The 15149-nt window shown below is 43.3% G+C and overlaps 1 protein-coding gene across 1 annotated transcript in view; it reads right to left on the bottom strand.

Moving 5' to 3' along the window:
- Positions 1–682: 682 nt before the first annotated feature.
- Positions 683–15149, bottom strand: part of LOC149336686 (uncharacterized) — a gene marked incomplete at its 5' end in the record, with an annotated part of 36109 nt that continues 21642 nt past the window's right edge. The window contains one exon of the mRNA XM_089554208.1: positions 683–2160. Within this exon, the coding sequence (XP_089410334.1) occupies positions 1588–2160 (573 nt within the window). The remainder of the gene's footprint in view (positions 2161–15149) is intronic.

The following is a 15149-nucleotide window of genomic DNA, read 5'->3' as shown; positions in this document are numbered from 1 at the left end:
AAAAGGCCCACAGCAAAGTAGCATCAAGTTGAGAACCTAGTGCCCTGCAAAAAAGACGGAGAACCTAATGCAGGTGGCCAATAAACGGTTTATGGTAGCAAAGTAAGAAAAGTCACACAAATAGCACAAAAGCAATTTCTGCACTTGCACAGGCAAAAAGGTTCATGAAACAGAATAGGCAACTCTGACATTTGCATGCAGGGGATTTTTATGTGTGCAGAAAATTGAAGAATTGCAGAATGGGTTACATTCGTGCTCAAGAGGTGGCAGCACCAGCAGTGCAGACAGGCACCTCCTAGTACTTAATGCAGCATCATCATACGGCTGTAGGGAAGAAATGCAAAATATGATGAGAGCATAGTTAAAAGGAAGACCATACCATGGTTCCAAACAAGTTTGAGCACATTGTTGCTAGGTGTCCCCATGCTTATGGTCATAAGGAAAGACTCATTCAGTGGCAGGCTAATGCAATTTGTACAAAATTCTTTAGTGCTTCACAGTGCCCAAGTATACATCTAAAGCTAAAAAAAATGTTTTACATGCTCTTAACTTTATCTGCGTCCCGATTAAAAATATAGATGTCGTCACGCAGTGCTTACTTAAAACTTTTGACCCTCGCTTTAATGCACGAGCTACTGTGCTTAATTAGTCAATGCATTTTACATGCGCTTTCTGAGCACTCACAAATACTGTTAATTACTTAAGCTACTACTACTGCTACGACCACTAATAGAACTGTTGGTTCTGGTCTTAGGAGGCAGCGTAAGATGATATAGCCCCGCAATAACAGCTACTTTCTCCATAGTGTGAAACCATGCCAGCAAAACTGCAGCTTTATTTCAACCCGGAAAGAACACACAGCATAAATGACAAACAAAATTCTTCTCATATGCTGCAAAGCATGTAACAGGCAAAATACTTAAAAAAGGAACTCAATGAAACAGTGCCTTTCTTTCACAGTAGCATAAAACTTTGCATCAAGATAATGCATCATCTCAAGACAAAAATTCACTTCATGTTTGCACCAACCCAACACAAATTTTAAAGTCCCAATGCTCTAATAGCAAGACCAATCTTGGATGAAAAAGGAATTATTATGATGTCTCATGTGCAAATTTAACACAAATGAATATTCAAAGTGCATACAATATTCTGTTCTGGCTTTCTTAGGCAGCCTAGAAAATGCTTTGATGCAGGAACCACACATGAGCTGGGTAGCATACAGCACCCCTATAGAAAGTAAAATGAAGTTTTACTACACAACCCCACTTATCTGTGACTAGAGCACTTTCCTCATGACGTTCCAATTTTTATGAGCAGAGAACCAGGAGTGTTTGCAATCGTTCAACCCGAAATCAAACATGTTCCTTGCGAAAATGGCAGATCGCAACACGGCACAATCTTTGTTAGAAAGCACGTTGATGGACAACCTTAATTTCACTTTAGGTCCCCAGTGAAAGCTTGCAAAATAACACGCTACGGCTTTATAGAACAGTGGACACTTTTGCATGGTTATGCTGTTCATGATACTTGCTACCTACACGCTAACGTCCGAGAGGAAAAGTGAGGACGAAGCAGTTTTCAATTCTAGTGTTGTTTTTGTACGTGCCTCTTTAGGTTCGACCTCCTTGCAAAGACCATGGGACACAGCTGACATTGGTGCGGCTTCTCGCCTGTGTGGATGCGAAGGTGGCCTACCAGTGCACACTTCACTTTGAAACTCTTGCTGCAATGGGTGCACTTGTATGGTCTCTCTCCTGTGTGGGTGCGAAGGTGGTCTACTAGGTGGCTCTGCTGTGTGAAGCCCTGGGGACAGTAACTGCAAGTGAACGGTTTCTCGCCTGTGTGAGTACGGAGGTGCACAATCAGGGTGGCCTTCTGCGTGAATCGTTTGCTGCAATGCGTGCATTTGTGTGGCTTCTCACCCGTGTGGGTGTAAATGTGGGCTACCAGGGTCCTCTTCACTGCGAAGCTCTTGCCGCAATGTCTGCATTCAAAGGGCCGCTCCCCAGTGTGTCTCCTCTGGTGGCGCTTGAAGTTTGTGACGTCAGTTGTAGCATAACCACAATCATGGCACAGGAACCGTCGCCTTCCTCGCGATTTTTCTTGTGTTACTGAGCTGGATTTGCCATCAGTGACTGAGCCTGCACAAAGAAAAAAAAAAGTTTACCAGAATGCGACGGATATGCCTCACTCCATAGTCCTACACTGATGCCACCTTCAAGAAGGGTAAATAAAGTATGAAGGTGCCTCTAATCAGTCCCTCTTATGTTGTTGACACATTGGGTGCCAAAGTCAGCACGTCAAAGTTAAATAAAGCTTAGACCTGACACCAAACATTCCTTCCTTCCTAGCTGGCACGTAGATGACATCAAGCATATAGAAGGTCATTAACAGCATGCCACTTCAGCTGCATATGTAATGAGCTACAAATATTCTGAGCCTCTGTATGACTTTAGCCCCGTCAGTCCCATCTTTGTCTTCTCACCAACTTGAGCTCACAAAAAAGAAGGTAAAAAATAAGAAAAACATCCCCCAGATGACACTCAGTGCAGCAAGAGGGCCATTCTGATTTCTCAGCCATTACATTTGTTGGAGATCAACTTTACGGCGAAAATATTAGACCGCACACCGCTTACATCACTTTAAAAAAAATCTTTGGGGCCCATATAATCTGTTTGCAACAGCAAAAACAAGGCAGAGAAATGAAGATAAAACTAATAGACAACATCAGACAAATTAAAATTTACCAGAAAGTTTAAAGCAGTTCAAATAATCGTGCTTGTTTACACGCAACACCAAGAGCAGAAGGCTGCCTCTAAATAATTTATAAGCTCAACATAACTTAATAAAATGCAGTGGCAGCATAAAGGGACATTTAAAATGAAAAAACAATAAATGGATTCCACTGCTTACAGTTCAAGGCACAATATATCTCACTTCACGTCTGTGCAAGGAAATTTTATTCCACGAGTTTCAACGGCAAATCACGGCATAGAACGATGTCTGAACAGCGGCATATATTACGGGGCTTCCCGACGCAATCACACCCCTCAGTGTTCATAAGCCAGATTCTGGAGACAGCTGGTTAACTATATTTGTCGTGCGAACTATTTAGAATGCAACACCACAGTCCTGGAAATACATAGAACAGAAAAAAAATGGACAACTCAAGGTGTGCCCTTTGCTCTGCTTTTTTCTTCATTTTAATGTTTTAAATCCAAAAATTGGATATATGCAAGGTGTCACTGCTCAAACCACATCAAAGAAATAAGACCACAAAAGTGCAGACTCTCAAACAATCACCGTAATAGCATGACATGCACATGACAAGCGTGGTTTCAACGCTGCAGCGCCAAGACACCTGACAATGCACCGACGCTATCCACTTGATTGTCAGAGTTCTACAATCTTTCTACCAACTATTGCATCCATTAGCAATATCAGTTTGGTCATCACAAAAGGTGCTCTGAGCATGTGCAACTATCTTCGTGAAAATGTGCAAAAAGTACATCGTGGATCTCAAGAATACCTTGACACAAAGTTGCAATCCTAACTGTAGGGAAGGTGTGAGATGGGAGGGGAGCATTTGCTCTGGTGAAAGTAAAGTTAAATATGTGGGGCAAAATTTATAAATATTGGAGAGTTGACAAAGCATGACATCAAACTTGAAGTACAAAACTGGTCAGCCACAATTACAGCAAATTGGGAATGTGACAATGCTCATCACAGCAAGTGCTAAGACACAATTTAACAAGTTGCACTACAGTAAAAATAAAAGCAAAATAATCTGTACAAAAGTAGTCAATTTGATGGAATAGGGATTAGCACTTCATTGAAGATACCAGAAGATGGGCTTACGACCTGAAAAAAGAAAGGAAAAAGAAAAATTATCATCAGCCAAACTGTTCCATCTCTATTCAAAGCTGCCGCTCTGGCTCAGTGGTTATGACGCTCGACTGCCAACCTGAAACATGCTGGTTCAATTTCACACTCAATGGTCACATTTCGATAGAGATGAAATGCTACAGGCTCATGCACTGTGCGATGTCAGAGCACGTTAAAGAAGCTCAGGTGGTCGACATTATCCCCAGCCCTCCACTACGGCATCCTTCATAGCCCGAGTCCACTCGGGATGCTAAACCCCATAAAACCCAACAATTAACTTTGATTTGCAAAACAATTTCTCTCAATAGCCAGTATACATACAGGATGCAAACAATGAAAATTCAACACTCTTCAAATTTAAAATGGGATCCACGAGAGCACTGTGCTATCGCAGCAGCCCATCACGCCTCGTGCTGTTGTTGTTGCTTTAAAAACAATGGCACATACCCACGGTGGGAGATTGGCCATTGTTTCATGCAGACCCAAACAGGAAAAAACTAAACTGCAACACACTCTTGCGCTGCGCGCATTGTACGCCGTCGTCTTCAACTTCCACCTTCGGAACGAACACATCAGACCAGCTTAAACTCGATCGTAGCATAACTTCAGTCAATTATTGGTGCCAGACGTGCCTATCACCAAGCAAAGCAAAACCATGAGCCAAAAAGGCTAAACACATGCGTTCGCACATCTGCTCGGTTTAACCACATTTAGCCCCTAGCGCTTTGTATTTTTTGTACATGTTTCTCCGTGATTTCTGTCAATGCTTAATTTTGGTTTACTGTGTGGCCACTCAGAACTTGTCTCTTATTTTGGTAGCGCGAAGCCGGCACACGAGCAATGAAAAAAAAATTCACAATTTCCTTGCACTTGTCAGCGCCTCCGTAGTCACAGCGTAACAAAGTGCAAATAAATGGCTTATGTAGGAATAGTCTTCATGCAGCTGGCTATGCCACCTCCGAAAATGTCAGCAAAAAAAAAAAAAATTTGGGATAACACCATCAAACTACCGCGCATTCGTCATGTGATCACTTTTGTAGCGCGCACTCCCGTTCTTAAAATGCCGCCATAACGTCTTGTTCTCAGCATTACTGAGGTTGCAGTATTTGTCACAAGGTAAACGCCAGCCCTAAGCAGCCTTGTGCACTTAGATGAAAGAGAGGACTCGGCCAAGACAGGTGCAACCCAGACACATATACATATGTTACTGATCGCTAAGCTAGATCTTCCAGAATGGCGTTGTAGGCAAGTTGCGGTAAAAATCAATGCAAAGGCTGGACCAATGTACAAAAATCGCTCTTTTGTAAAAAGCAACGAGAGCAAGCAAGCGCGTTAATTGTTTGCCAGAAAACAGCCGCTAACAAGGTTTACTAGTGGCCGTCATCGATATCACAGGGTTTTTAGTGTCTCGATGTTGCAACCAAGCTTACAGGTTATAACCAGTAAAGTAGCGTCCATCCCAAGCCCAAATACCGATCTCCAGAAAGCACAACTACCAAGCGAATATGAGCCTGTTGGCCGCAAATCAGCCGCTGCGAGCAGGCTCGTGCAGCGACTTGTGACCCCTCGCCGACAGCCGTGCCACTAGTGGCACGCGGTGTCCCTATATGAAACTTTGGCCGGAGTTTCGTGACCAGAAAAACATTGAAGGACTATGCCATGGCCAAAGAGTGCCATAGCACAAAGTATCTTCATCTATCCAAGGTCGGGTCAAAGGCCCATTTTACAACCCCGTAAACCATCAAACGTCACATGGACATCAACGAGATATTTACGCTGGACATCAGACACCTCCACTAGACATCCATTTTAGTAGTTTACCAAAAATCTACGTACCTACACCACAAAACTAGTGTCCAGTCCGAGGTATAGCACGTAGTGCAGACATCCAGCTCGACATTTACCAGATATTTGTGCACACTGTAAGTATGCCCAGTCTACATAGTCTAGACATCTACATAAAAAGAATGACTATGCACAGACCAATAATTTGTCTTACATACGGCAGTTGTAATATCTACAAAGTCTATTACAAAAAGTCCTCATCCTACTGTTCCTTAGGTCATCTCTTGCCTACGGGCTTCCGCTATAGCATGCTACATTACGCAAAGAGCATTATGTTACAAGAGCATTATAATGCACAGAGCTTTATGTTAACAATGCCAGCGGACTCTCACGGCAAGAAATCTCCAAGGGACAGTGCGATGAAGACGACCTTAGATTTTTGTAATGCTGCACGTAAATCACGGGAGCTTGCAACCCACAAATGCCAAAACTTTCCTCAGTTCAGCTTTCCAGTAGTTATCACTTCTAGCGCGACTAGCTGTTTTAACATATTTTTGAGAAAAATTAACTGCAAAATATTGAATTGAACCAATTTTTGTACTTTAGATAGTTGGATAAGTTGAATAATATATGCTTAATCAGAAAAAGAAAGGTTATCATAGTTCTGTGGCTATATTAAAAAAACAAAGTTTTTTTAGTGTAACCTCGCACCTTAAGCTGAGATAGCTTTGGCTGATGCGCAAGGTATAAATTTAAGGTAAGCATAGTAACGAAATAACAATGTGAATCCTTACCAAAGTAATTGGCATTTTAAGCCACCTGCGCCCAGTTGAGTCAGAAACCTGATGGGTGTGCATTGAGATTTGCCTTTACTACTTCAAATATTTTTTCTTCTTTTTAGTCACGATAATGTTGCCGTGAAGCGAGCATGGACACACATAAATACAGACAGTGCTGGTCATGCCACCAATTTGCTTTACCCACATGCATGCTACACTGCAAATCAATGTTTTTGAGGAGCACATCCAACCCTCTATGCATTCCCCAGTCCTCCCTCAGTACCCCCCATACCCTACCTCTTCCCCGTCAAAGTGGGATTCCGTCCTGTCTAGCACAGGACGACACGCATGACCTGATCGCCCAGGCCACCCAGATAGCACCAGGTCAGTGGAAAGCTTGTACCTATCGCATCACTGGTGGGTATCCAGCAGCACTAGATCGAACCCCGCACATAGCGCATGCGATATGGATGCTTAAAGGTGCACTGAAGAGGAATCTGAACTCGTCTGTTTGCCGCAGGAACCCAATCTACACATTCTGAACATTCTTAGAAACTTCGATTTATTGCCCTGTGTGGCCTATTTCCCTAATTAAATCGAACTAACGTCCGGCTCTCGCCTTTATTTTTTTAATTCTCCCCATTTGGTGGGCGGAGTCGACCAATGCGTGGAGTGCCTTTCACCCAGTCCCGTGGCGGCTTGCCGCTCTGCCATCAGCGGAGTAATACGTAGTAATCTGTAGAAGCAAATAGTCCATGCGTATTTTTATTTCTTTGCACTTATTTTGCGGCGATAATATCTGCGAATGAAACTATTTATTCACGGAAACCTAAAAAACAAAATAAAGGGAAAGCAAAGCCTCCATGGAGCTGGCTGAAAGGGATTCCAACCATTGGTCGACTCCGCTCATCGCACGGGGCAAATTCAAAAAATAAAGGCGGGAGCCAGACGTTAATCCGATTTAATTAGGGAAATCGGCCATACAGGGCAATAAATCGAAGTTTCTAAAAATGCTCGGAACGTGTAGATTGAGTTCCCACTGCAAAAAGACGAGTTCAGATTCCTCTTCACTGCACCTTTAAGCTGGCAAGACTCTGCAACTGCTATGGTAAAATTGCTTTTTATATTGGGATGCGACTCAAATATGAGTAATTTTCCAAGTTTATTATAAAATTTTCCAGAATTATCCTAGATTTTTTTACATTATTAGAAACAGGCAGTCTAAGAGCTTGGGTCCTCACCACCGTCGAACTGTTTACACACCTGACACTCATACACTGGTTTGGTTTACGGGCGTTCGTCCCAAAGCAACTCAGACTATGAGGGATGTTGCAGTGAAAGGCTCCGGAAATTTAGACCACCTGGTGTTCTTTAACATGCAATGACATCACACAGTACACGGGCCTCTTAAATTTCGCCTCCATCGAAATCCGACCACCACGGCCGGGATCGAACCCACGTCTTTCAGGTCAGCAGCCGAGCACCATAATCACTAAGCCACCGCGGCGAACACTCATACACCGTCTCTCATTGTTGTTCAGAGTGCAAATCTGATTCAAAAAGAACAATCATAATAAAGTGGCCAGACAGTCATATTTATACAAATTTAACAGCAACAAGACAAATCATTTCTTCAGGCAGCGCGGCATAAACTCAGGCTCATTTCAGGACATTTTGATCTTATACATTGCTGTGGGGAAAGATTTCAAATGGTATGAAAGTGCAATAACATAGCATATTTTATGAACCGCAATCATGAAGCTTGAACTCACTCTTGTCTATGTGCATTTATGTGCATGTCTTACAGGAACACTCGCCCAAAGCCTAGTTGCCACTAAGTCACATAAAACAGCAACAGAAGTACCATTAGCAAAAAACTTGAAGTGGCCCACTGTACCCACAATCGTTACAAGTTAAAATTGCCAAAACATGCCGTTTTAGATAACAACTGTCAGGCAGAGTAGTTGCCTTGAGGCATATTTTGCTGCAAAGCTTTTCTCTTTGTTTTCCTCATGTTAGCTTGAATGCCTGCGAAAATTGAGTAATGCATCATGTGTGCTAGAAAAACAATGTCACATGCAGCTCTACTTAACTGGTAATTGGATACGACAAGCACATCCAGCTGAATAGAGATTATTACTATTACTGCTATCATTGCTGCTGATATTACTCTTAGGTCAGGTTCATTTGCAAACAGCGACTGCCAGACCTAGTCTAAACAACATATTGGCAATATTGGCATATTGGCTAAACAACATATTGGCAGTCTGGCGCAACTGAGAGGGCAGAGATAGAATGTACAAAAGGAAAAAATTAATCTACAAGACGGCAAACATGACATTGAACAGTGAATTTGGGAAAATATTTTGTAATCCTTGCCCAAAATGTTTGCACTCATAAATTCAGTTTTTTATAGCCTCTCAATTGGTCAGGTTAACTGCTTCTACCAAGAGAAACTGGTAAGGCTCGAGGTGCGTTTCGGATGTGCTATGACCTATTAGGCAAGCTTCACTACTAGTTTATATACACCTTGATGCAACTCGCCTGTGGAACACATTCCCTGTGAGCCATCCCAAGCACAATACAGGCTAATAGGAAGGTTACATCTAGCTCAGAGTAAAGTGCTATGCAAAAAAAAAAAAAATTCAATCTGGTGTCAAATTTTCACGCTTCGAGCAGGGGTATTGCAGAGTCCAGGTGCATTGTGCAGCTACAATACCTGTAAAGAACAATGATACAATTATTACAAAACTTTTTCTGGGCAAATGCACCACCATCTTTGGCAAACACCGCACCTCAGGAACACTACTGCTGGTAAGGAAAAGTATAAAACAGCTGGAGGAGAAGAGGAGCTGTGAAATCAAGATAAGGATATCCAATGTAAATCCATAGAAATACTATCATGTTGGCAAGCATCATGTAGCACTTCTGCTCAAATCTATGAATGTTCCGATGCACAACAGCAAATTCCAAGACACAGTGAAACAGTTTCGCCTGCAGTGTAAAAGGAAGAAAGTGACAATGTTCTGGCTGGAAGAAATTTGATTTATGGAGTGGTGTTTCGCACTTTGTTGGAAATCTCAGAAGATTTGCTTACAACCTGAAAAAAAAAAAGAAAAGAAATATACCCCAGACATACTCTTACCACAATCCATACATATCTCTTTAAGACTTCCCACATCTACACAACTGGAACTGCGACAAGCTCAGGCCACACGGTACAAATCTGGAAGCAAGACCAAGAAGGGTAATTACTGCAGTGTTTCATGAGAATAGGGATACCAAAGGTGAATGTGGACAGCAGTAGAACTGGGTCATTGCAGTGCTTGCAGAGCAATTCAGGTACTTGCACTGAGCTGACTTGATTCAAGGGGCTACATCCAGTCGGAAAACTCTTATATGCATTCAAAACAATAATCCAGCTAGTCACTAAAAACAAGATACAAAAGAGTGCAAAGCCTTGAGATTTAAAGAGGCAACTGTCAGAAGCCATGTCTCAAAATCTGAAATCAGGCTGTGGAAGATTCAAAACATCTGCTTTAAGTCTTACTTGCATTTCTCACTGGAATGGAAATGTGAATATTAGGCATAGATAGCAAAAAACATGGATCTAGCATGTCAAAAAGGCAGCAATTTTGGGGAAAAGTCAGAACTTATCGCTTGAAATGTTTAGGGGATTCCCCTAAACATTTGACCAAAACTGTTCCCACTTCGAGTTATTGATCAATTCCCTCTCGCCCTACCATAAGCTTACCGTCCCGGTTAGCTCAGTTGGTAGAACGACTGCTCTGGTGAAGCGGTGGTCCCAAGTTCGAACCATGAACCAGGACGAATTTTCTTTTAACTACGAAGTTTCTGAGAAACTGTGTAGCTTTCCTTTGCAGCCGTATGGCTGCGCTTGGGTGGACGCCAATGAGTAATTACTCCCTTATTATCGCTCTGCACTCAAGTACGCTTTTAACAGAGAAGTAGCTTTCATGCTGCTATATTTGCAACATCTAAAGTTACAACAAAACTAAAATGCTGACTTTATATTAGATGTCAAAAAACATGGCTCCAGGGAATTGGGGCCACTGCCTCCTAGCGATTGTTTACACACTCCCATGCTTGCAAAAATGAACAGAGCAATGTGCCATAGTGCGACAAAAAACAAAATTAAAGATGTGTACGGTTAACCGCTGAATCCATTTCATGAGAACGTACAAATGACTTGTCACTAGAACAACTTATTATTGCTGTGCTACTATTACTACTACTACTAATTAAGCTAGCTTCATTTCCAAACATTAGAAGCTGGACCTAGTTTACGTTGTATCTGGGCAAGTTGGTACAACAGAGAGTGCAAAAAGATGGCATGTGCTAAAGAGAAATGATCAACAAAAGGGACAGTTAGAGGTATCGGAACATTCGAAAGTCAGAAAAGCATCTCACTGTTAGCACTAGTGAGTTCGTTTTCTGTCGATTAATAAATTCAGGTAAAGTGCCTGTATATCACCACCATACCTGGAGACGCTGCTATGTTCTTGTGAGTCACCTTGTTTTGGGTGTATGAGCTTCTAGGCTAGATTCACAAGCAGTTAGCATATACCCAATGAGTCTTGCACGCAGGATAGATTTGCTATGCACAGTGGGAAGATGAAAAAAGGCCCACAGCAAAATTGCATTCACCTGATAACCTAGTGCCGTGTAAAAAATACTGAGAACCTAATGCAGGTGACCAGTTTATGTAGGAAAAGTCACACAAATAGCACAAAAGCAATTTCTGCACTTGCAAGGCAGAAAGTTCCATGAAACAACAGAACAGGCAACTTTGACATTTGCATGCAGGGGCTTTTTATGCATGCAGAAAACTGAAGCTTTGAAGCTTCCACATAAAAAATTTTTCTTGCAACTCATTAGCAATAACAAGAATCTTTGCAAATAAAGACCACTTAAATATGGTTTTGATGCATTGGGATTTAGGTTGCAATGTTATGCATAGCAACAGCACTTCAAATGCTATGCCATCATAGTAGGAGTTATTACTGGTAATGCACTGTGCCTATTTGGAAAATTTGAGGTGTGCAATAAAAAAAATCAATCCATCAACTTGCCATCAATTTTTTTTTCATTTCGATGCATCACCCACAACTCAAGTTCTCATCCACGCCTGCAAACAAAGTGCTGGTGCTGTCATAGCCAAACAATGGCTGAACCATGAACTCGTCATTACTATGCTACCTGCCGAGCGGAATTTTTTATTGTACATGAATGAATGTGAGTGTTCGGTGCTTGCTTGGGCTGCTGCCAATTTTCACCGTTCTCTGTTCGGTTGGCATTTCTCAGTCCTGACCAACAATTGTGCCCTTCTGGCTTTCTTCGCTAAAGAGAAGAAAAAAAAGCGATACGGGCTGACCTGGCACCGGGCATTATGTTTGCAAGAGTATTCGCTCACCGTCACATACACCACCACGACTTAGGCTGCTTGACCTTTACCCTGTACCACCCGATTGCAATGAGGGGGCCCATATTTAGTTTCTCTGCCTCATACCAGAACTTCTCAATATCACCCACGAACAGTGCCGTGATCTCTCATGACAATCGCTACTTGCAGACCTTGACTCAGAAAACAATTCCTCCTTACGATTTGCTAGACAGCACTATTGCCGCAATATCCACTCTAATGGGTCTGAGTTGCTGCTTCTTTTGCCCTAGTGGCTTCGCTTAGGCGTCTTGAGAAAATACCTGCCAACCGCTGGCAGTCTTGGTGTGTGGAGTACGTACAAACAGGTGGATAGCTGTTTTTTAAGAACCAGTTCGTGCCACAACGCATGAGGCTATCTTGCCTCCTGTGATTTGCGTCACCACTTGTGCGCTTCAGCCTACTGACATTCACTCGAACCTCAATATCATGTTGGTTTCAACCTGCTGGTATCTTTCCGAAGTCCTGCTTAGGTGATAAGTCGATGGTCACTGTCACTGATTCTACAGCCAGGTACGCTATACCAACCCATTCGCCATAACATGCGCTAACTATAGAGTTGAGTTTATTAACATTTTAGTTCTCAGTACAGAAAACTAAGGGCCGGGAACAAAACGTACAAAACCGGTACCTGGCTGCGTCCCCTGACCCCATAACAAAGTCGATAGCGATGCACTACGAATAACCAAATCATAAACTAAGGAAGAAACACATACAAACCACTTAGATTGAAAACAATTCAACATGATGTTTGAACTTGTGCACAACACTTGAGCAAAATAAAATCTGTTTCAACAAAACCCTGTGCAGAATCCATCAGGAGAGACATTTATAATCAATAATGTACAAAAAGTAAGTATGACGAACATAAATTAAATATAGTCCTTTCCACTCAAAAGCAGTCATTACAGAAAAGTCACTCGAAAAGAAAGTACACATTATAGAAATCACAGTAACTGTGAACCCAACTACAACTACACAATGAAATTTTCGCGCAAAAGTCTTTTCAATGTATTAATAGAAATGCTAAAAGTTTTCCTCTGCAAGAGGACTTCCTTCAGCACGGTACTTCATGTGACAATTATTTACTGATTAAGGGCACTAGTTTCTGCCAAAAACAGTCCTCCGCTCTTGTACCAACTAATACAAGCTGACCACACACCCTATCATTCCTCGAATCGACCGACTGAACGGCTCGACCGTACATTGACCGGCATACTCTCCTTTATATGGCTTTCACAAAAGTAAAGTGCAAAAGAGGTTTGCCTCTAAGCACAGTTGTGGGGCTTCTGTAGGATCCAGGGAAGTTCTAAATTTTCCAGGCCTAACGACGACAGTTCGGGTCTTCAAGGCAGTAGAACTCCAGTGATACATAATGAGCCACACAGCATGGGACCAGGCGCAGACCCCCTGGGGTCTTTGCATTTGCAAAGGCCTGAGCCGACAAAAGCGATTGGGAAATTGCTCCACCTTATGTTACGTTTGCCACTGTGACACCGCTGTCTTTTACCATTTTATCTTTTGTTCCCCATGCACACTACATTGTCCTAGGGCCTGGACACATCCGTACTGCCTGCTCGCGCATCAACAACACAGTATGCACATGTCACTGCATGCAAGCGGAGCTAGCTCACGTGCCAATTTGCCAGCACCCGTCTCTCCTCGTCACAAACGAATGAGCAGCTGGTTTATGACTGCCGTCATAGGAAAGTCCACGTCCTTCCAGGCTATCTTGTCCTCCTGTGGCGCCTATCTCACCGGGCCTAAAAAACTATATTCCCGCTACATGGGCTACTCCCGAGTGCTCCTTCAGGTGACTGATATGGCGTATGTAATTGCTCAATTTTCCAACAGTGTCCACCCACCTACACACCACTAGCTGAGGCGACGCGCTTCCAGCTGAGCACCCGGAATGTGTTGTCACCGGAGGGTCTTGTCACGGTCTATAGGTGCAAGCAGAGAGGATGACAATAGCAGTACATGTACTGGGCGCCCCTTCCTGTTGGCTATTCGGCTACATAAGCCTATATTTTGTAAATAGGTCTTCCATGCGATGCTTCGGTCCAATACCTTTCATGCGTAATAGCTCAAAGCGACTTCCAAAGCAAAACAGGCACAGAGGCCACGTGCAAAAGGCGCCCGTGTGCTGTGCCATGTCAGTGCAGGTTAAATATCCTCAGGTGGTCGAAATTATTCGGGAGCCCTCCACTACATAGGGAACCTCTATTTTCCTTTCTTATTTAACTCCTTCCTTTATCCCTTCCGTTACAGCGCGGTTCGGGTGTCCACCGCGATATATGTAAGACAGTTAGTATGCCATTTCGTTTCCTAAAAAAAAAACAATTTTCATTTTCGAAATAAGGGGGGAGGCGGTGCACAACTAAACTACCGCACCGGATGCCGTTCACCCTAGTGACGACCCTGGAGCACAGTCCCGGCCGATATATCAAACTTATCATTTGATTTGTTGATTTAGTGACTCAGGCTATGAGGGACGCCGTAGTGAAAAGCTCCGGAAATTTCGACCGCCTGGGGTTCTTTAACGTGCGCTGACACCGCACAGTACACGGGCCCCTTGAATTTCGCCTCCATCAAAATTGAGCAGCCGCGTCCGGGATCGAACCCGCGTCTTTCGCGCCAACAGCCGAGCGTCGGAACCACTGAGCCACCGCGGCGGTTATCAAACGAACAGCGAAATTGCAGTTAGATATACAACGCGACTTTTGGTACACAGGATATTCAAAGGGATCACGTGTTGGCCAAGTCAGATGCAAGCTCCGTAGTGGATGGGCCATTTCTTTTTTCTCGTAGTCGAGGATCAATGACTGTAGTACACTGACTTACCAATTTAGCCGCCAGTCTTCTCTTGACAAGTCGCTTTGCAACGTTCGAACACTCTCTGACAACGCCCGGCCGTATTATTGTTATTACTGCTCCAACAAAGAGCGCGCCAAAAGAAGTTCGAACGTGGAGTTCAAAAGAAGAAAACTTATGCGGACGCTGCCGACTTGGGAAAACAGTAACACTGACACAGTCGCTGCATTTCGCACCAATGAGCGTGAACATACGCACATACAACGCACTACTTTCGCCGAACACGGAACTACAAGAGTGAGTTTTCGCGCCCGCACCCCCGCACGCCCACACCTTTGACGAAAAAGAGCGGAAGTAGCGAGAAGCTTTGAACTTTCCGGTTCCTGTCGCCTAGAGCGCGGCCGGATCGAGCCTCCCATTGG

The sequence above is a fragment of the Amblyomma mixtum genome, chromosome 7 (genome assembly GCF_055824585.1).
Source record: "Amblyomma mixtum isolate Tamu chromosome 7, ASM5582458v1, whole genome shotgun sequence".
NCBI classification, from domain to species: domain Eukaryota; kingdom Metazoa; phylum Arthropoda; class Arachnida; order Ixodida; family Ixodidae; genus Amblyomma; species Amblyomma mixtum.
The sequence above is the reverse complement of the archived record's forward strand: the minus strand, read 5'-3'. Positions and strand labels throughout refer to the sequence as shown.